The following is a 23,217-nucleotide window of genomic DNA, read 5'->3' as shown; positions in this document are numbered from 1 at the left end:
AAGGACCAGAGGATAGTTTCAAGGCGTAGGGGAAAAGACTGAATAGGAACCTGAGGGGTAACTTTTTCACGCAAAAGGTGGTGGGAGTATGGAACGAGCTGCCAGAGTAGGTAGTTCAGGCAGGGGCTATCCTAACACTTAAGAAACAGTTAGACAGGTACATGGATAGGACAGGTTTTGGAGGGATATGGACCAAGCACAGGCAGGTGGGACTAGTGTAGCTGGGACATGTTGGCCGGTGTGGGCAAGTTGGGCCGAAGGAACTGTTTCCACACTGTATCACTCTATAACTTTATCTTCCTAAAAAAACCTACCTAGTTTTAAACTGATGGTAGATCAATTACTATTATTGACATGTTATTAATTTGCAGATTTCAACCTCATAAATATATGGGCGGGACAGTGGCGCAGCAGTAGAGCTGTTGCCCTGCAGTGCCAGAGACCTGGGTTCGATCCTAACTATGGGTGCTGTCAGTATGGAGTTTGCACGTTCTTCCTGTGACAGCATGGGTTTTCCCCAGGTGCTCCTGCTTCCTCCCACACTCCAAAGATGTACAGGTTTGTAGGTTATGTGCCTTCTCTAAATTGTCCCTAGTGTGTAGGTTAGTGCTAGCGTAGGGGTGATCGCTGGTCAGCGCAGACTTGGTGGGCTGAAAGTAAATAAATATGATGCAGAGATTCTCCAATGTCCATGAAATGGTCTTTATGAGGGAGGCTGTTCAGACATTGAGAATAGGTACTGGGTGTGGTGAATTGGTAGCATTCTTGCTACTGGGTCAGAAGGTTGTGAGTTCAAGTCCCACTCAAGGGAGGTAACCCTTAAATTTTTTTGAGTGATTGACAAGTTAAGAGTCTAGAACCAAGGGTCATGGTCTTCTGTGGGCCACTGAGGGTTGAAATGGAACAAAATCTTCATTTATTCTGCGGGGCCGGGGAGGTTATGTTGTAATTTCATTCCAAACTGAGGAAGATTGAATTTTGTATGTTGGAGGAATAAGGAATATTAAGGCATGAAAATGATATTTGAAATACAACATCAGTTGAGTGACATAAGACGTCAAAAACTTCTTAAACCTTTTAGTTAGAGATGCAGCGTCGAAACAGGCCCTTCGGCCCACCGAGTCCACACCGATCATCGATCCCCGCGCACTAACACTATCCTACACACATTAGGAACAATTTTACATTTATACCAAGCCAATTAACCTACAAGCCTGTACGTCTTTGGAGTGTGGGAGAAAACCGATGATCTCAGCGAAAACCCACTCGGTCACGGGGAGAACATGCAAACTCTGTACAGACAGCGCCCAGCGCCCACAGTAATATAGGTACTGGGTGTGGTGAATTGGTAGCATTCTTGCTACTGGGTCAGAAGGTTGTGAGTTCAAGTCCCACTCAAGGGAGGTAACCCTTAAATTTTTCATAGCAAAAGGATTTGAGTATAGGAGCAGGGAGGTTCTACTGCAGTTGTACAGGGTCTTGGTGAGACCACACCTGGAGTATTGCGTACAGTTTTGGTCTCCTAATCTGAGGAAAGACATTCTTGCCATAGAGGGAGTACAGAGAAGGTTCACCAGACTGATTCCTGGGATGTCAGGACTTTCATATGAAGAAACACTGGATAGACTCGGTTTGTACTCGCTAGAATTTAGAAGATTGAGGGGGGATCTTATAGAAACGTACAAAATTCTTAAGGGGTTGGACAGGCTAGATGCAGGAGGATTGTTCCCGATGTTGGGGAAGTCCAGAACAAGGGGTCACAGTTTAAGGATAAAGGGGAAATCTTTTAGGACCGAGATGAGGAAAACTTTTTTCACACAGAGAGTGGTGAATCTGTGGAATTCTCTCCCGCAGAAGGTAGTTGAGGCCAGTTCATTGGCTATATTTAAGAGGGAGTTAGATGTGGCCCTTGTGGCTAAAGGGATCAGGGGGTATGGAGAGAAGGCAGGTACAGGATACTGAGTTGGATGAGCAGCCATGATCATATTGAATCGCGGTGCAGGCTCGAAGGGCCGAATGGCCTACTCCTGCACCTATTTTCTATGTTTCTATAGTCAGGATCAAACCCGGGTCTCTGGCACTGTAAGACAGCAACTCGCACCGTGCAGCCCTGGTGATAATATGAGATAGTATTCAATATTATTAGAATTTAAATTATATAATAATCTGTTCGTAACTAACTTGTAATCTGGATTCTACCACTGGATTCTTTGTTGTGAAAGAGTTTTCTTTTCTTTTACAGGTGGTTCAAAATGATGCTGGAATGAATGTTAACAATTCTAATCCATTTGATGCAGAATTCAGGTGAGATGCAGACTAGGACTTTTTAAATGGAGAAGGTTATTTTTTGTCAAAATGTAGTTTTCAAAGAATATATTTTCTGTGCTCTTGCCAGTCTCTAAAAACATGACGACACCCCAGGTATATTTTCACAGTCAATTGGGAGGCTGCTAGTACTTCAGTCACAACTCCAACCCAGACAAGATTTATTATAGACACAGCTAGACACAAAATGCTGTAGACATTAGATAGACACAAAATGATGGAATAACTCAGCGGGACAGGCAGCACCTCTGGTTAAAAGTCTTGACCCGAAACGTCACCCATTCCTTCTATCCAGAGATGCTACCTGTCCTGCTGATTTACTCCAGCATATTGTGTCTACCTTCTGTGTAAACCAGCATCTGCAGTTCCTTCCTGCTCAAGGCTTGTTAGAAGATTATTTGTCTGTGTGCAGTTTAAGCCAGCACTCATCACATTCTGACTGCACATTCTCTCAAACTCTGTGTAAGAAAGAACTGCAGATGCTGGTAAAATCGAAGGTAGACACAAAATGCTGGAGTAACTCAGCGGGTGAGGCAGCACCTCAGGAGAGAAGGAATGGGCGACGTTTCGGGTCGAGACCCTTCTTCAGACTCCAGTGGACTCCTGGGCATTTTTGACAGCAGTATAATAAATCACGATTTTCCCATTGTTCACGTTTCAAACAGGAGCTTGGGAGTCACAGACACTATCATATTGCCGAGCAGAATCCCCAACTGGCCAGGAGCTGGAGACCTATGGAGAAACATGCCAGCCTGCAGCCTCTTCACCACGTAAGTCCCTTTAGGGTTGTTAACTGGTGGAATTGGGTGGCATGGTGGCGCAGCGGTATAGTTGCTGTCTCACAGCAAGCCCCAGAGACCCGGGTTCAACCCTGTCGATGGGTGCTGTCTGTACGCATTTTGTACGGTCTTTCTGTGACCTGTGTGGGTTTTCTCCGGGTGCTCCGGTTTCCTCCCACACTCCAAAGACGTGAAGGTTTGTAGGTTAATTGGATTCTGTAAATTGTCTCGAGTGCGTTGGGTAGAGGTAGTGTACATGCGATTGTGGTCGGCGTGGACTCTGTAGGCCGAAGTGTTGCATCACTAAATGAAAGCAAAATAAAGTAAACTGAACTAAACTAAACTGAACTGAACAGTCAAGTCAACTCAAGTTCAAGTTCACATTTATTGCCACATGCACCAATTACAGTGGAATTTGATTTACCATGCAGCCACACAATAAAAAATAACACAATACACAATAGAATACAACATGAACATCCACCACAGTGGAATCAACATTCTTCACTGTGGTGGAAGACAATAAAGTTCAGTCAATCCTCCTCCTTTGTTCATCCGAGGTCGGGGCCCTGAACCCTCCGTAGTCACCGCTCCAGACGGCCCGATGTACAGGCCCTCTCGTCGGGATACTCGAAACTCCGACGTCGGGATGGACGGACACTCCGCGGCTTGGTGGTCACGAATCGTCCACTTTCCCACCGGAGACTGTGGTTTCATGATGTCATAGGCCGCAGGCCGGCTGTCAGAGCTCATACCCGGCGAGGGATTCCAGACTCCGTGATGGAAATTCCACGCCGCACCCGCGGCTAGAAGCTCCGCAGTAAAAACAAGACTCTACAGAAGGGGTGCAAAGTCACACACCATAAATGTTAACTCTCCGCTGATGCTGCTCAACTTGCTGAGAGTATCCTCAGCATTTTCTGCTGTCATTTCAGCATCTGCAGGATTTTGCTTCTGTATGTAAAGGGGGCGGGAGTGGGATGGCATCCATCTACTCACGACAGATGATGGTGGGGTTTTGACGATGCCCTGCTTGGAGAGGGGAATGTTTCATCAGTGGTTGCATTTCCAGTTGTAGCTGATTAGGACTATCCTTGAAGAGCAGACCCTCCCACAGCTTCCACAGGTGAAGCTGCCTTTGGCCATTGGATTGGGAAGTGTGTTTCTGTTTGTTTTGTGACGTTGCTGCCTGGCCTCCAGGGTCTTGAACCACATGCTGCGGTGATGCTTCATACCCACCCGAAGGTCCTTTCCCCACCTCCCCTGGTTCCACAGCAGCCATTTCCCAGTTGGCAGTGCCAATGTTAAAACTTGTCATATCTCTAACAATCGTATCCTTGTCGCGAAGCTTTGGTCTTCCTCTTGGCCTCCGTGCCTCGGTAACCTCTCCGTATAGCACACATTCGCGAGGACTTGGCAGCGTTGTGGCGAGGTCAGTGCGACGGCCGTCTGTGGCAGAGAATTCCACAGATTCACAACTCTCTGGGTGAAAAGGTTTTTCCTCATCTCAGTCCTAAATGGCCTACCCCTTATTCTTAAACTGTGACCCCTGGTTATGGGTTCCCCCATATAGGAAAGTGTCACATAGCAGTGCTGGACATAAACGATGCGGATGTGATCTTAAGCAAAATGTAAAGTGCTGAAATAACTCAGCGGGTCTGTGGGGATGAATAGATGGCGATAATTTGGGCTGGGATCCTTCTTCAGTTAGGCCAGTTAGCCCATGATGTTCATGCCATTTGAACTAAGAAAGTCAAGTTGAGATTATTGAGATACAAGTATGCACAAGTGATATACAGTGATATACAGGTACATGGAAAATCTTGCTTGAAGCAACATCACAAGGTGCATGGACACAGACAACATTATTTATTATACATCCATTACACATAACTTCTACAAGACAGTGAAAAGAAAAAGCGTGCAAAAAAACAAGATATTTGAAAGCTAGCTGATATCACCCACCCTAACAATCCGACGTTTTTACCACTTGGTCTATAGCCCGCAGGTCACAGACAACCCATCTGGGCATAGATAGATGCTATAGCATTTGCAGCAGTCCATTTGGCCCAACTCTTCCATTCTGGCACCAACTAATGCAACCCATGTGAATGTAGAATGCAGATATTTGATTAGGCGTAGGGCATGAGAATGAAATCATTTCTGCAAGCAGATCAACTTTTCCATTATAGATGGCAATTCCCGCAGATTCCCAGCTCCCTGACTCCTGAAGTGGTTGCAACTTCTTTAGCTTTTTTTTGGTTTTGTTTAATTTAGAGATACAGCGTGGAAACAGGCCCTTCGGCCCACTGAGTCCATGCCGACCAGCGATCCCCGCATACGAACACTATCCTACACACACACTGGGGGCAATTTACAATTATTCCGAGCCAATTAAACCGACATACCTTTCCGTCTTTGCGGTGTGGGAGGAAAGCGGGGATCCCGGAGAAAACCCACGCATGTCACAGGGGAGAACGTACAATAGACAAGCACCCGTTGTCAGGATCGAACCTGGGTCTCTGGTGCTGTAAGGCAGCAACTCTACCGCTGCGCCACCGTGCCACCCTAAACCTCTTGAATTATAACACACCACTCAAAATACAAATCCAGTCTGTGTGTCTCACCCACCTGGCGTCACATTTCAGGGTGACAACGGGTGGAAAGAGAAGCTTCAATGAAGAGAACAGGAGTTTGCTTATTAGTTTGCAGCCCGATATAAGCAGACTCCTTCTAATCTGCATGAAATTACAACCTCACCCTGTGTTGAAATGAACAGCAAAAAGGATGACACCCAGTTTTAATGTGTTACTTAAACCTGACACCATGAGCAAATTCCAACCGAATCATAACCGATCCTATATTTAAGATGAAATAACACTGCTTGATACCCATCAGTTTGAAGCTGCCAGAAACGTGTTCTGGTTTCAAGTTAAACAGTAATAACCAGGGTGTGATAACAGAAATACATCTTTATACCACACTTCATTGGCACTTACTAAACGACCTTTGCATCATCTGGAATATAAATAATATTTTAAGATCAGAGGACATTGCTTGTCATGTTTTACATTCTGAAATGCAGAGCAAATCCAGGCGTGAGCTGGATAAGTTGTCTTTGCAACTCAATCCTGCTAGCTGCTGTGCAAGTGATGATAGTTCATGGAGGGGCTATGAAGACAGGCCTTGCAAATAAATCTAAGAAAATAGGTGGTGCTTGCGGCCATTCTGGCCTGTTGGCACAATGGCACAGCTGGTAGGGTTGCTGCCTCTCAGCACCAGAGACCCAGGTGCCATCCTGACCACTGAGGCGGCACGGTGGTGCAGCGGTAAAGTTGCTGCCTTGCAGGGCCGGAGACCCGGGTTCAATCCTGACTATCGGTACTGTCTGCGTGGGTTTTGAGTAAATTAATGAATACTTTATTGTCACATGTGACAGTGAAGTCACAGTGAAATTCTTGGCGCACATTCCAAAGGTATGCAAATAGTCGCCACATAGAGGGCGCTTACAAAGTTACAAAGGACCACTGCACTAAGCCCCCCCCCCTTGTTCTCCCCCCCTCCCCCTCTTCCTCCCGCCCATGCCGGGTCCTCCATTGCTCATCGTTCTTCCTCCTCCCTCATGGCGGGTTGTCTGGGTGGTCCGGTTTCCTCCCACACTGCAATATGATTGTTGGTGCCGGCACGGACTCGGTGGGCCAAAGCGCCTGTATCCGCATTGTATGTCTAAAGTCTAAAAGACTGTGAAGTCTGTATGGAATTTTTACCCATTCTCCCCGATGGGAGAGGGGAGAAGCGGGAGTGGCCAGGGTGCGACGTGCCCTTGATTATGCTGCTGGCCTCCTGTGATAATCTAATGCGGAGGTTAATATTGTAAGAATTGCTCAGTCCAGTTGTGAAGTGGATTTTTCTCCTTTATCTGGATCTAGGTAGACTCTCCACCATATTGCTATCTTTATGTTAGGTTGTTGGATGGATGAAGTGGATTTTATCTGTGGCATGGATTGCTAAGGATGATGGGGAAAGAAACTGAACTTGAATCTGATGGTCCATCTAAATGTGTCATTTTTAATGAGGAAGGCCAATTATTTATTGGTTTTAGTTTATTAGTTCCGTTTAATTTAATGTCACGTGTACCGAGGTACAGTGAAAAGCATTTGTTGAAAAGCGGAAAGACAATACATGATTCCAATCAAGCCATCCACACTGTACAGAAACATGATGAAAGGAATAACGTTTGGTTAGGTCCAGTGAGGTCCGATTAGAGATAGTCCAAGGGTCTCCAATGAGGTAGATAGTTCAGGACCGCTCTCTAGATGATGATAGGATGGTTCAGTTGCCTGATAACAGCTGGGGAGAAACTGTCCCTGAATCTGGAGGTGTGCGTTTTCACACTTCTGTTCCTCTTGCCTGGGGAGAGAGGGGAGAAGAGAGAGTGAGACTCGTCAAATATTATCACCTGTACTGAGGTCCAGCGAAATGCTTTTGTTTGCGTGCCATCCAAATAACTCGGATCATACTATACACGAGGTCAACCAAGCCGTTCACCATTGCAACAGGTTAGTGCGAAGGGAAAATTACTAGTGTGCAAAATATAGTTTACAGCATTGTAGTGTTCCAGAGAAAAAGTGCAATGTCTACATTGACGTGGGTTGGAAGATCGGGACTACACCCAAGCTATGTTCAGTAGTCTGATAACAGAGAGGAGGATAGACACAAAATGCTGAAGTAACTCAGCGGGTCAGGCAAGTCAATGGCAAGTCAAATTTCACTACACCAATTGGTGTATGTGATAATAAATGTCCTTTGTATCCTTTTGTAGCATCTCTGGAGAAAAGGAATAGGTGAAGTTTTCAGTCAACAAACTTTACCTATTCCTTTTCTCCAGAAATGCTGCCTGACCCGCTGGGTTACTCCAGCATTTTGAGTCTATCTACGGGGTAAACCAGCATCTGCTTTTCCTTCCTACACAAGAGAGGGGAAGAATGTGTTCCTGATCTGATTGTAGTTTCAAAGTATCGAACACAGGTTACTATTCTCGCTCCTCTCCCCATTTATAGTCATAGAGTGATACAGCGTGGAAACAGGCCCTTCAGCCCAACCTGCCCACATCGGCCAACATGTCCCAGCTACACTAGTCCCACCTGCCTATGCTTGGTCCATATCCCTCCAAACGTGTTCTATCCATGTACCTGTCTAACAGTTCCTTAAACTTTGGGATAGTCCCAGCCTCAACTACCTCCTCCGGCAGCTTGTTCCATACACCCACCACCCTTTGTGTGAAAAGGTTACCCCTCAGATTCCTATTAAACCTTTCCCTCTTCACCTTGAACCTATGTCCTCTGGTCCTCGATTCCCCTAATCTGGGCATGAGATTCTGTGCATCTACCCGATCTATTCCTCTCATGATTTTATACAATCTTCTTTATAGCGATGATCGACATGAGGAGGATACGGGTCCAAACTGTGACGTTCCAACCAGTCCTTCTGATTTTGCAACAACCGAATCAACCAGTGATTTCCCTGCTCTAAAGGTAAGACAAACTTTCATTTCTATAGTATTTCTTATCTTCAGAGAAACTTTTGAAAGTGTCATCACTGCTGTGAAGGCCTCTGTCGAAGCCAATGTGTATACAGGAAGACCCCTGAAATACTTTAGGGCAGCGGTTGAGCTGCAGCCTCCTAGCACCAGAGATCCAGGTTCGATCCTGACTACGGGTGCTGTCTGTACGGAGTTTGTACATTAGAAAATAGGTGCAGGAGGAGGCCATTCGGCCCTTCGAGCCAGCACCGCCATACATTGTCCCGGTGATCTGTGTGGGTTTTCTCCAGGAGCTCCCGTTTCCTCCTGCACTCCAGAGAAGTACAGGTTGTAGGCTAGTTGGCTTGGTATAATTGTGAATTGCCCCTAAGTGTGTAGGATAGTGTTAGTGTACAGGGATCGCTGGTGAACGCGGAGCCGGTGGGCGGAAGGGCCTGTTTCTACGCTGTTTCTCTAAACTAAAATAAAACATCCAGTGTGCCTTTCCTTCAAGCTATGATTCTCTGGACATCTCTAACTATCTGACCAACAGGCTCCAGGGGCCTAACTTCATTGGAGGAGTTCCCTGCTGGTTAGGCATCCCCTGCTTCATCACCAGGGGGCAGTAGAAGCCAGTGAAATATTAACATTTTATTTTCAGTGCATGAGGCAGTCTAACGTATCTGGTAACAAACCCATTGCAAAGAAAGCATCTCAATCTATAATTTGTTCACAGCATGTGGTCATCACTGGCAAGTCCAGCATTTACTATAAGACCGTAAGACACAGGAGAAGAATTAGGCCATTCGGCCCATCGAGTCAACTCCGCCATTTGATCATGGCTGGTCTATTTTTCCCTTTCAGCCCCATTCTCCAGCCCTGTCCCCATAGCCTTTGACACCCTTACTAATGAAGACCCTGTTAACCTGGAGTTTAGAAGGATGAGGGAGAATCTCATTGAAATTTACCGAATAGTGAAAGGTCTGGATAGGGTGGACGTGGAGAGGATGTTTCCACTAGTGGGAGAGTCTAGGACCAGAGGCCATCGCCTCAAAATAAAAGGATGTACTTTTAGAAAGGAGATGAGGAGGGTGGTGAAACTGTGAAATTCATTGCCGCAGAAGGCAATTGATATTGTTAAGGTGGAGATTGTTTATTTCTTGATTAGCCTGGGTGTCGGGGGTTATGGGGAGAAGGCTGGAGAATGGGGTTGAGTGGGAAAGAGAAATTAGCCTTGGTTGAATGGCAGAGTAGACTTGATGGGCCGAATGGCCTAATTCTGCTCCTAGAGTTTATCAAACACGAATCAAAGGACGTCCCTTTAGAACGGAGATGAGGAGGAATTTCTTTAGTCAGAGAGTGGTAATTCTGTGGAATTCATTGCCATCTCTTTCCCTAATTGCCCTTGAAAGTGCATGGTGAGCCAGCACATTGAACAAATGCAGTCAACGTCATGTTGCCAAGGTGGCAGTTACAGTAAGTGTTTGCAATTAGCAGAAAGGAATAACAAGTTCAAGTTCAAGTGAGTTTATTGTCATGTGTCCCTGTATAGGACAATGAAATTCTTGCTTTGCTTAAGCACACAGAAAATAGTAGGTATTTACTACAAAACAGATAAATGTGTCCATATACCATGATATAAATATATACACACATGAATAAATAAACTGGTAGTGCAAATAACAGAAAGTGGTTGCTAATAATCAGAGTTTTGTCCGAGCCAGGTTTAATAGCCTGATGGCTGAGGGGAAGTAGCTATTCCTGAACCTGGTTGTTGCAGTCTTCAGGCTCCTGTACCTTCTACCTGAAGGTAGCAGGGAGATGAGTGTGTGGCCAGGATGGTGTGGGTCTTTGATGATACTGCCAGCCTTTTTGAGGCAGCGACTGCGATAAATCCCCTCGATGGAAGGAAGGTCAGAGCCGATGATGGACTGGGCAGTGTTTACTACTTTTTGTAGTCTTTTCCTCTCCAGGGCGCTCAAATTGCCGAACCAAGCAACGGTGCAACCGGTCAGCATGCTCTCGACTGTGCACCTGTAGAAGTTAGAGAGAGTCTTCCTTGACAATCCGACTCTCCGTAATCTTCTCAGGAAGTAGAGGCGCTGATGAGCAATACATTCCCAAGTCGGGACGGCTTAAACCGAAGATAGACACAAAATGCTGGAGTAACTCAGCGGGACAGGCAGCATCCCTGGAGTGAAGGAATGGGTGACGTTTTGGGTCAAGACCCTTCTTTGGACAAAGAGTCAGGGGAGAGGGAAACTAGAGATATGGAAAGGTACAAAGAGAGGTGTGAAAAGGACATATCAAAGCAGATGCAATAGACAATAGATGCAAGAGTAGGCCATTCGGCCCTTCGAGCCAGTACCGCCATTCATTATGATCATGGTTGATCATCCACAATCAGTACCCCGTTCTGAACAAGGAAATGTACAATGGTTCATGATGGCTGAGGGGAAGGTGACAACTAGACATACAAACAGGAAATGTTGGATCCTACAACGATTCTCCAGATCCCTGGTGTTTCCAGTGAGATGGTTAACGAAGATAGACACAAGATGGCGAAAGCCCCTGTCCCACTTAGGAGACCTAAACAGGAACCTCTGGTGACCTTGCCCTCCACCCAAGGTTTCCGTGAGGTCACCGGAGGTTTTGGTCACTCTCCCTAATGGTCGAAAGTGGTTTCCGCGTGGTCGAGGCTTCATCTAGGTTGCTGCTATTTTTTCATCATGATTAAAACCGGCCTCGACTAAAAATAGGTTGCCGTTTTGAAAATCGATAATTTTTTTGTCGCAGGTCTAGTCGAAGCCGATTTTCTTCATAGTCAAGGAAGGTTTTCAACATATACGTGGGAGGTGGCAGGAGGTTGTAGGCCACCTCGACCTTGATTTTTTTTTGGTGGTGGGCAAGGTCACCAGAGGTTGCTGTTTAAGTCTCCTAAGTGGGACAGGGACTTAACAACTCTGGTGCGACATAATTTCTGGATGATTTTTCATATTCACCAAGAACTTCCACTTTTTTTTCCCTGTCATTGTGCCTTATTTTTAATGAAACAGAAGCCTGCAGTAAAATATTCAAAGTAAATAACAAAAATCCCCACAAGAAATTTCCCAAATGTCTACTGGATTGCTTGCATGTTCAGGACAATTGCAGGGAGCTGTCAAAATAATCCCACTGCTCACCCACTCGCTCCTTTTTCATATAGAAACCAGGAACTGCAGACGCTGGTTTAGAAAAATAAAAGACCCAAAGTGTTGGGACGCATTATGGGATGCATCACACCTTGCTTTGGGAATAGCTCCATCCAAGACCGCAAGAAATTGCAGCGAATTGTGGATGCAGCCCAGACCATCACACAAACCAACCTCCCTTCCAATGACTCCACTTATATCTCACGCTGTCTCAGCAAGGCATAATCAAGGACGAGTTGTACCCTGGCCACTCCCTCTTCTCCCCGCTGCCATCGGGCAAAAGATATAGAAGTGTGAAAACACACACCTCCAGATTCAAGGACAGTTTCTTCCCTGCTGTTATCAGGCAACTGAACCATCATACGAACAACTAGACGGCAGTCCTGAACTACTATCTACCCTCGGACTATCTTTGATTGGATCTTACTGGCTTTATCTTGTACTAAACGTTATTCCCCTTATCATGCATCTGTGCACTGCGAATGGCTCGATTAGATTAGATTAGATTAGATTAGATAGCCTTTATTGTCATTCAGACCGAAGTCTGAACGAAATTGAAGCAGTCATACATACAATACAATACAATAAAAAAATCGCGTATTGCCATTCTGCTGACTGGTTAGCATGCAACAAAAGCTTTTCATTGTATGTCGGTACACGTGACAATAAACTAAAACTGAACTGAATTGGAGTAACTCGGCGGGTCAGGCAGCATCTTTGGGGAACGTGGATAGATGACGGTTCAGGTCAGGTCATTGCCTACCTGTGTTCTCCAGAGATGCTGACTGACCCGCTAAGTTAAGGGCCTGTCCCACTGTATGAGGTAATTCAAGAGTTCGCCGGAGTTTCCCCTGATTTGACCTCGGAGAATTACGGTAATAGCTGTTCGTAGGTAGTCGGGGCTCTCGTGGACATTTTTCAACATGTTGAAAAATCTTCACGAGCTTACCGCGTTTCCCGAGTACCTGCCGTTAGCGTTACGAGCCGCTAAGAGACGTCCCGAGCTCCGACATTCTACGTACTTACCACGAGATTGATTTTTTTTCAAACTCGGGAGAGCTCTTGAATTACCTCGTACAGTGGGACAGGCCCTTTACTTCACCACTTTGGCAAATGAACACCGTCACTCTCGTGAAGAAGTCACAGCAGCGGCTGTATTTCCTGAGGTCTCTGCGGAGAGCAAACGTTTCACAGCCGCTGCTGCTGTCCTTCTACCAGTTTGCCGTGGAAAGTATCCTCTCCTATGGCATCCTGGTGTGGTTTGCCAGCTGCACTGCGGCTGAGAGGAGGGCGATGCAGAGAGTTATAAAAACTGCACAGAGCATCACAAACGCTCAACTGCCCTCCCTGGATGACATATACAGGGCCCGATGCTTGCGCCGGGCCACAAACATCAAGCAGGACACATCACACCCTGCCAACCACCTTTTCACTCTGCTACCCTCTGGGAGGCGATTCAGGTCTCTGAAGGCTCGCACCGGTAGACTAAAAAATAGTTTCTACCCATGTGCGATAAAAGAACTTAATTCTAACAGAGAACACTGGGGAAGCACAATATAATGTGGGGTGCAAGGTACTGCGCAATATTCTTTTAAAATATTTTTAATACCTATTTATTATTATTTTTTACTGATTTGTGTATATGTGAGTCAATGGCTGTTGTGTTTGTTCTTTTTAAATCAAAGGAGATGCAATGGAATTTCATTGCACAGTATTGTGCAATGACAATAAACGTATTCTATTCTATTCTATTCTATTCTATTCTTTGTGTCACACCTTTTCCGTGGAAATCCAAGATTAACGATTTTGAGACGGAGCTACTAAACTTTAGTGCAGTCATCCAATAAATTCAGCCATGTGTATCTTTTGAGGATCGAGATTTAGCACAAGAATCCTCTTTAATGAAAATAATGATAAGCCTCCACAAAATGTTGTAAGTTCAAAGAAACTGCGCGTTGCTAATCAATCAACATTAGGTCGTGGCAAAGGGGCTCCCTCTGCTGGAGTTGTTTGGAAATTACAGTATTTCAAGAGATAGTCAAGTGTTTTATTGTCACATGTTCCAGATCGAACAATGAAATTCTTACAATGAGATGCTGCCTGATCCATTGAGTTCCTCCAGCACTTTGTACCTTTTTTTAAGGGCAAGTATAAGCCACTATGATCATGATTTGTCTGCCTCCGGTCCCAACTTCTGTTCTTTCTGAACAGTCTGAAGAAGGGTCTCCACCCGAAACGTCATCTATTCCTTCTCTCCAGAGATGCTGCCTGACCCGCTGAGTTACTCCAGCATTTTGTGTCTATCTTCGGTGTAAACCAGCATCTACATCCAGATCTTTGTCAGCTCTTTATAGTCCTCAATTCCCTGATTTTCCATACCGTCTTTAAAAAGTTTCCATTATCTACCTTCCAGCGAGTAGAGCTGCTGCCTCGCCGTGCTAGAGACCCGGGTTCGCTCCTGGCATGGTTCCTGTCAGTGTGGAGTTCGCATGTTCTTCCTGTGTTCACGTTGGTTTGCTCCGAGTGCTCCCACATAGAGCGATACAGTGTGAAACCAGGCCCTTCGGCCCAACTTGCCCACACTAGCCAACATGTTGGCCCAGCTACACTAGTCCCACCTGCCTGTTTTTGGTCCACATCCCTCCAAACCTGTCCTATCCATGTACCTGTCTAACTGCTTCTTAAACATTGGGATAGTCCCACCTCAACTACCTCCTCTGGCACATTGTTCCATACACCCACCACCCTTTGGGTGAACAGATTCCTATTAAATCTTTTCCCCTTCACCTTAAACCTATGTCCTCTGGTCCTCAATTCCACTACTCTGGGCAAGAGACTGCGCATCGACCCGATCTATTCCTCTCATGATCTTATACACCTTTATAAGATCGCCCCTCATCCTCCTGCAGAAGAGAGTCCCAGCCTACTCAACCTCTCCCTATAGCTCAGACTCTCTAGTCCTGGCAACATCCTCGTAAATCTTCTCCGTACCCTTTCCAGCTGGACAACATCCCAAGGACGTGTTGGTTGACAGGTGACCACAAATCCTTTCTATTGTTTCTGCAGGATGTTGCTGAAGATCTGGACAACCTGCTGTCAGCACTCAGTGAGAATCTGATCGACTTCACTGATCCCGGCTCACTGGTAAGAACAAAGGGGCTCTTTTTCTTCCTACAATTCATTGGTCCCAGGGATGTGGTAAAGGTTTATTATTGTCACGGGTCCCAAGATGGGTATTGCCCATTAGGCCATTGTTTCTTTTCTATCCCTCACGGTGGCGCAGCGGTAGAGTTGCTGCCTTACAGCGAATGCAGCGCCGGAGACCCGGGTTCGATCCCGACTATGGGCGCGGTCTGCACGGAGTTTTGTACCTTCTCCCCGTGACCTGCGTGGGTTTTCTCCGAGATCTTCGGTTTCCTCCCACACTCCAAAGACGTCCAGGTTTTTAGGTTAATTGGCTTGGTAAATGTAAAATGTAAAACATTGTCCCTAGTGGGTGTAGGATGGTGTTAATGTGCGGGGATCGCTGGTCGGCGCGGACCCGGTGGGCCGAAGGGCCTGTTTCCGTGCCGTATCTCTAAACTAAACTAAAGGTGTGACTTGGAAGAGAACCTATGGATGGTGGTATTAACAAACACCTTGTCCTTCGGATGGTAAAGTTTAGTATTGAGATACAGCAAGGAAACAGGCACTCTGGACCTTCAGTCTTCCATTCCATAGCTTTTGGCTATTGTCCCACAAGCCGTTTAGTTTACAGAGCGGAAACAAGCCTTCGCCCCGCTGAGTCCACACCAACCAGCAAACCCCGTGCACTAGTACTATCCTATGCACTAGGGACAATTTACAATTTTTACCAAAGGCAATTAACCTACAAACCTGTACGTCTTTGGAGTGTGGGAGGAAACCGGAGCACCCGGGTGAAACCCACATGATCACAGGAGCATGTACAAACTCTGTACATACAGCACCCATAGTCAGGATCGAACCCGGGTCTTTGGTGCTGTAAGGCAGAACTCTACCGATGTGCCACCGTGCCGCGGTTGTGTGTTTCGGAGGAGCTATCAGTCGCTTAGGCAAATAATTGTACAATTTGTGAACACTGCTCACTGCAGCCCCATAGTGTGCTGGCGATGGGGTGAATGAATATCATATGGAATAGGAGTAGAATTAGGCCATTCGGCCCATCAAGTCTACGGTGCCATTCTAACATGGCTGATCTATCTCTGCCTCCTAACCTCATTCACCTGCCTTCTCCCCATAACCTCTGACACATGTACTAATCAAGAATCTACCTTTGCCCTAAAAATGTGGCCTCCACAGTCTTCTGTGGCAAAGAATTGCACAATATTTCAGATAGTGAGTGGGGTGCTAATCAACCAGGTCACTTGGACGATGTCAAGGTGCATGATCATTGGAACTTTACTCATCTAGGCAAGTAAAGACTATTTATCGTGGAAGTTCTCAATGGTTCTCAATATCACCAATGGTATATGGAAGATTATCCTACTGAGATAATCCTATCTAGCCGAACCTACCTTGTGGGCTTTCTCCAGGTGCTCCAGTTTCCTCCCACATTCCAAAATTGTGCAGGTTTGTAGGTTAATTGGTAAATTGTCCCTAGTGTGCAGGAGAGAACTAGTGAACAGGTGATCGCAGGTCGGCGTAGACTTGGTGGGCTGAAGGGCCTGTCTCCACACTGTATCTCTCAACTAAATCAGACTAGGCCATAACACAATTCCTAAAAGAGTGCTGTGTGTATGCAGAATTACCAATTTATTAATCTTGGGGGGGGGGGGGGGGGGGGGGGAATCACACATGGCATTAAAAAATATTGCAGACTGGAATAGAATTCTAGCCCAGAGTGTTTACAGTTTAATTGCTGCAGGGAGCAAATGCCACAGAGTTATTTCTGAGCTGTTCGTTCCATTCTTTGACCATTGTGGCGTAGTGTTACGTTTGCAGTAAATATTTCCGGTAAATTTGAAATGTTTTGTTAACTTCATGGATGAAATGTTCACCAGGTTGTTGTGTTTGTGTTTGATTATTGGATTTAATTTAGGGAGGGGTCATTGCAAATGGAGTTTTCAATCGTGAAGCCTCTTCTGCCATGAAGGCAGTAAAAGCAGTTCCTGAGCCTACACTTTTTCCCATTCCATCTTCTACCACAGCTTCGAGCTCATTGGGTTCAACATTATCCAGCAGGTAAAGTGTGCTTCAAAATGTCTGACACTGTGGGATAAATGGACATCCTTTCCAGCAATCCTTATGCTCTGGCTAAAGAATAGGTGACATTTCGGGTTGAGTCTGAAGAAGAGTTTCGACCCGAAACATCACCCATTCCTTTTCTCCAGAGATGCTGCCTGACCCACTGAGTTACTCCAGCTTTTTGTGTCTATCTCCGGTTTAAACCAGCATCTGCACTTTCTTCTTACACACAATCGTACTCATCAATCATTATGTTCATCCTTTTCTAAAGTAACTGCACTTTCTAAGATTAAAATAAGTTTACTTTCTGTTAAGTTAAGAATATTTTTACTTTTCATAGATTGTCAATTGAATTCTTTCTCCTTAATGTTTTGTTCCTCTTTGTCTTAAAAGCATAGAAGCACAGAAAATAGGTGCAGGAGTGGGCCATTCGGCCCTTTGAGCCAGCACCGCCATTCAATATGATCATGCTGATCATACAAAATCACTACCCCCGTTCCTGCTTTTTCCCCATGATTCCGTTAGCCCTGAGGTAAATCTAACTCTTGAAAACATCCAGTGAATTGGCCACCAGTGCCTTCTGTGGCAGAGAATTCCACAGATTCACAACTCTCTGGGTGAAAATGTTTTTCCTCATCTCAGTCCTAAATGGCCTACCCCTTATTCTTAAACTGTGACCCCTGGTTCTGGACTCCACCAACTTGGGGAACATTTTTCCTGCATCTAGCCCATCCCATCCCTTGAGAATTTTATATGTTTCTATAAGATCCCCTTCTAAATTTTAGTGAATACAAGCCCAGTCGACCCATTCTTTCATCATATGTCTTGAGGGTCTGCAGCTGGATTTGTATCGAATCTCAGACTGTGACACTAAACTACATTTCTTTAGCCCTGTTCAGGCCTGTAGTGTATCTGTTTGTGTGTCTGCAATGTACAAAAATTACTGTTCTGCTGACACAACAGTGTTGGTGCTTTAATGCTCCCTTTAATCTCAAAAAGCATATTAATGAGGGTGAGAGAATATGTGCGGTTTATTAAATGTTAAATTTCTTTACGATCTGTTGAATTGTGAAACCAGCTATAATTATCTGAGCAATGAGGTAACAGTGGTGCACTTAGATTAGTTTAGGTTATTGTCACGTGTACCAAGGTGCAGTGAAAAGTGTTTGTTGCGTGCTAACCAGCCAGCGGAAAGACAAAACATGATTACACTTGCTTGTGTAAGAAAGAACTGCAGATGCTGGTTTAAATCGAAGGTAGACACAAAATGCTGGAGTAACGGCAGCATCTCTGGAGAGAAGGAATGGGTGACGTTTCGGGTCGAGACCCTTCTTCAGACTGATGTCAGGGGAGGGGGCGGGACAAAGATAGAATGTAGGTGGAGACAGTAAGACTGGTGGGAGAACTGGGAAGGGGAGAGGATGGAGAGAGAGGGAAAGCAAGGGCTATTTGAAGTTAGAGAATTCAATGTTCATACCACTAGGGTGTAAACTACCCAATCGAAATATGAGGTGCTGTTCCTCCAATTTGTGCCGGGCCTCACTCTGACAATGGAAGAGGCCCAGGACAGAGGAGTCAGATTGGGAATGGGAGGGGGAGTTGAAGTGCTGATCAGATTGGGAATAGGAGGGGGAGTTGAGCTATCCACAGTGTACAGATACATGATATAACGTTTAGTGCAAGATAAAGTCCAGTGAGGTCTAATTAAAGATAGTCGGAAGGCGTCCAATGAGGTACATCGTTGCTCAGGACCGCTCTCTAGTTGTCGATAGGAAGGCTCTGTTGCCTGATAACAGCTGGGAAGAAACTGTCCATAACATTTAGTGCAAGGTACATGTAGGCTGTGAGCCGAGCATCAAAAATGTGTCTAGAAATCGGTTTTCGTGACCCAAGTCACCAAACTACATGAAATTTTCCACAGATTTAGATGAAATATAATTGAGAAGGACGTCATAACTCGTCATTGCCAAAAGTTGCACATTAATTAATTAAACTAATTAGAAAATGAAATCGGGAAAGTAAGCGCCATCTAGTGGCCAATGCCCATATTACACCATGGGCAGCCTATATCCGTGAAACTATATATTATTATACCAAATTAACATCCACCACAGTGAGTTCACCAGGCACGTCCTCACTGTGATGGAAGACAAAAGTCTTAAGTCTTTGTCTCATCCCTTCTTATTCTCCCTCTGCGCCGAGGCGATCCAGGCTTCAGATGTTGTGACCCCTGCCGGGCGATGGTAAGTAATGTCAGTCCCGCGGCTGAATCCGAGCTCCGCGAACGGGCCGGTTCAACTCCGCGGCCCGGGGTGGTCGAAGCTGCCGAAGCTGCGGCCCTCCAGTCCAGCGGACACAGCTGTTGTTGCGGAGGCTCTGGAGAACAGGTCACCAACCTGTGACTGTGAGCTCCCGACGATGTCGTCCACTGGGCCCGCGGTCGGGTCGGGTCGCCGCTGCCGCCGGAACACTGCCCCAGCTCTGAGGCCGGGTCGCCGCTGCCTCTGCCGCTGCCCCAGCTCCGAGGCCGGGTTGTGTGCTAGCCTGAATGAATGAATAAGTGAATGAGTGAGTGAATGCATGAGTGAGTGAATGAATGAGTGAGTGAATGAATGAGTGAATGAATGAGTGAATGAATGAGTGAATGAATGAATGAGTGAGTGAATGAATGAATGAGTGAATGAATGAGTGAGTGAATGAATGAATGAGTGAGTGAATGAATGAATGAGTGAGTGAGTGAGTGAATGAATGAGTGAATGAATGAGTGAGTGAGTGAATGAATGAATGAATGAATGAATGAGTGAGTGAATGAGTGAGTGAATGAATGAGTGAGTGAATGAGTGAGTGAATGAATGAGTGAATGAATGAATGAATGAATGAGTGAGTGAATGAATGAATGAGTGAGTGAATGAATGAATGAGTGAGTGAATGAATGAATGAGTGAGTGAATGAGTGAATGAGTGAATGAGTGAATGAATGAATGAATGAGTGAATGAGTGAGTGAGTGAATGAATGAATGAGTGAGTGAATGAGTGAATGAATGAATGAATGAATGAGTGAGTGAATGAATGAATGAATGAATGAATGAATGAATGAATGAATGAATGAATGAGTGAATGTACAGCTTCCAAATCTCATTATTTCACATTATAAAACGGTGCAATTAAATTAATGAAAGTCCATACAGATAGATTTTCATAAATTCAGACTTTAGATCTTACCTTTCAGTTCCAGTTGATTCACAAAGTTTGACTGCAGCACCTCAGCAGCGACTTTGCTTTCAAGACTTTCTTCTTCTATCCACAACAGCACATTCTTCAGCCTTCTTAATGCTTTTCTCACTAAATTCAATGACCCTGTTGCAAGTTTCCACGACATGTATTCCACTGAACTAGAAAGAACCTTCATCGGAAGCTCCAGTAAAACAGGCATCAGTGAATTCCTCTCAGCTATGTTGTGTGCTAGCCTGAAACAAAGCGCGTGATTGGCCAACTGGCATACAACTCATTGTTAAACGTGCTTTGATTGGACTAAAAATACCCAAAATCTTCCCGGTTATTTAATAAAAATGTGCAAGTCTTGTTCATGACGAGTTTCAGGGGTGATTTATATAATATTTTTACACAATATGTGAAAATTTCATGTAGTTCTGTGACTTGGGTCACGAAACACTGAAATAAAGCTCCTCGGCCCACAGCCTAATGGATTATGCAGGGAGTGAATTGGTGGATGTTGAGGGCCGAGGGTTTGAAGTTAGTGGGGGTGGTAGAGAGGGAAAGTGTAGAAACAAGGAACTGCAGATGCTAGTTTACAAAAAAAAGACACAAAATGCTGGAGTGACTTAGCAGGTCAGGCGGCATTCCTGGAGGACATGGATAGGTGATATTTTGTTAGAGATGACCTGAAACATCACCTGTCCATGTTGTCCAAGGATGCTGCCTGACCCGCTGAGTTATTCCAGCACTTTGTATCTTTTTGTTTATTAAACAGCATCGGCAGTTCCTTGTTTGTGCATCATCTACCCATGATCACCTGACTTGCTGCCAGCGTGGCATGGTGGGTCAGTGCTAGACATGCTGTCTTACAGCGCCTTAGACCCGGGTTCGATCCTGACTACGGGTGCTTGTCTGTATGGAGCTTCTACGTTCTCCACGTGGCCTGCGTGGGCTTTCTCCGGTAGCTCATGGTGAAGGGGAAAAGTTTTAATAGGAACCCGAGGGGTAACCTTTTCACAGTGGGTCTATGGAACAAGCTGCCAGAGGAGGTAGCTGAGGCTGGGACTATCCCATTGTTTAAGAAATAGTTGGACAGGTATATGAATAGGTTTGGAGGGTTATGGACCAAGCGCAGGCAAGTGGGACTAAGGTAGCTGGTACATTGTTGGCCAGTGTGGGCGAGTTGGGCTGAAGGGCCTGTTTCCACACTATCACTCTGTGGCTCTATGAATCTATTACATGCAGCTTTGTAAAATTGTCCCCAGTGTGTGTGTGTGTGTGTGTGTGTTGGATAGTGTTAGAGTGTGGGAATCGCTGGTTGGCGGGGCTCGGTGGGCTGACGGGCCTGCTTCCGGACTCTACCTCTAAACTAAACCCCCTGAGTTTTCGTTTTGTGATGCTTATCGTTACTCCTGCAGCATCTCCACGGAGAGGACGGTGAGGCCGAAGGGGCTGTTGACGACGGAGTTGTGAAAACTGTGCAAGGATTGCCTTTGTCCTGAGTAGGAAACGACAAGGCAGATGTTCAGCTGCCAGCCCTTGAGACCCTCTGCAAGGCGTAACCCGGACACCCCGATACCCTCCTCTTGTGCAAGATTCCAGCTCCTCTCCTCCGTTCAGGTGCACCAGAAGAAGGAGCAGAACGTCGTCTGGGTGGGGCCTTGCTTCATCAGCCCACGTCAAGCTTAATAAAAAAACAATGGGTATTTTTTCCTGAGACAGAGAATGTAAATTCCTCTAAGCTGCTGGCGAATTAAGAACACTGGAGAAACAGAAATATCCAAAGCAGGCATCAAAACTGGAACAGCCACAATCATTTGATCTCGAGAGAAACATAGATACAATCCTCCTGGTTGGAGATAACTTTGCGTTGACTACTGATCCTAAAAGGGGAACTACTGTCAGATGCTGGAATGACATTCAAGGGTCATCATGAGATGCGGACAGAGAACTAGACCTGGTGGAAAAGGAGAGTAGGGATCACACCGCAGATGTTCTAGCTTCAGCTCTTCAATGCAAACTAACCTATTATGGCTTTCCACTGGGGCCAATGGACGTCACGATCATCCATGAACTATTTGGGATGTCATTTTGTTGCGAACAATCAACACTTCAACATGTTATCCAGATACTCTGCAACCAACCTCTGGAGGCTTTGCCTTCAAACCCAGAGCATTGGTATGGAGGTGGAGGCTGTTTCGGGAATGGAAATATGCCACCACCATAGGATTACACTGATTGTCCTGATGCACAGTGGTTTTCAACAACTTTCCAAGGTTGTACCTATGGATCGGGGCCCTTTCAAAGGGCACCAGCCTAATCATATGTAAGATTTATGTGTTTGATAATTGCTTCTATGTCAATGCAAAGTGTTCAGAGCCAGTAAATATGTGGATCATCCTGGGAAGGTATCTGGAAGAGGTGAATGGTTCCAGCTGGGATCCTTCGTAAGGTGCCTCACACTCGACAAATAGTGGCCAACATGAAGAAGACTAAAAAAGAATTCTCACTGTGACTGGAAGATTTCAGCCTATAATAGTTGGAATATCATGATATCTGTTGAACCAATTCCTCATAGTTTTTCTTTCCCCCTTAACCGTGTATATTCTCCTTATGGTCTCTCTCCTCGACTCCCTCCCTTGGATGACTCACCAAACCCTTCTCCCCCCAAAACAAGCCTGGAGCATGTAGTTGGCTTTGTGTGGGAGGGTTCATAAGTTCATAGTTCATGTGATAGGAGCAGAATTAGGTCATTCTGCCAAGTCTACTCCACCATTCAATCATGGCTAATCTATCTCTCCCTCCTAACCCCATTCTCCTGCCTTCTCCCCATAACCTCTGACACTCAAGCTGGAATAACCAATTTTTCCAAGCACCCTCCTGCAGTCAGAAGGATCTCCCCTCCACTGTCATTATGACAGTCTATTCTTTACAAGCCTTTGGGGTTGTTTTAACTGGTAGAGATGTCTTAATTTATCGTG

General features: G+C 45.5%; 1 protein-coding gene across 1 annotated transcript in view; it reads left to right on the top strand.

Moving 5' to 3' along the window:
- Positions 1–22,909, top strand: part of epb41l5 (erythrocyte membrane protein band 4.1 like 5) — a 146,246-nt gene extending 123,337 nt beyond the window's left edge. Inside the window, exons 19-24 of the mRNA XM_033024833.1 lie at positions 2,243–2,304; positions 2,991–3,095; positions 8,536–8,638; positions 14,883–14,960; positions 16,876–17,018; positions 21,655–22,909. Of these exons, the coding sequence (XP_032880724.1) occupies positions 2,243–2,304; positions 2,991–3,095; positions 8,536–8,638; positions 14,883–14,960; positions 16,876–17,018; positions 21,655–21,709 (546 nt within the window). The 3' untranslated portion in view covers positions 21,710–22,909. The remainder of the gene's footprint in view (positions 1–2,242; positions 2,305–2,990; positions 3,096–8,535; positions 8,639–14,882; positions 14,961–16,875; positions 17,019–21,654) is intronic.
- The last annotated feature ends 308 nt before the right edge of the window (positions 22,910–23,217 follow it).

Source organism: Amblyraja radiata, chromosome 7, assembly GCF_010909765.2.
Source record: "Amblyraja radiata isolate CabotCenter1 chromosome 7, sAmbRad1.1.pri, whole genome shotgun sequence".
Taxonomy (NCBI): domain Eukaryota; kingdom Metazoa; phylum Chordata; class Chondrichthyes; order Rajiformes; family Rajidae; genus Amblyraja; species Amblyraja radiata.
The sequence above is the reverse complement of the archived record's forward strand: the minus strand, read 5'-3'. Positions and strand labels throughout refer to the sequence as shown.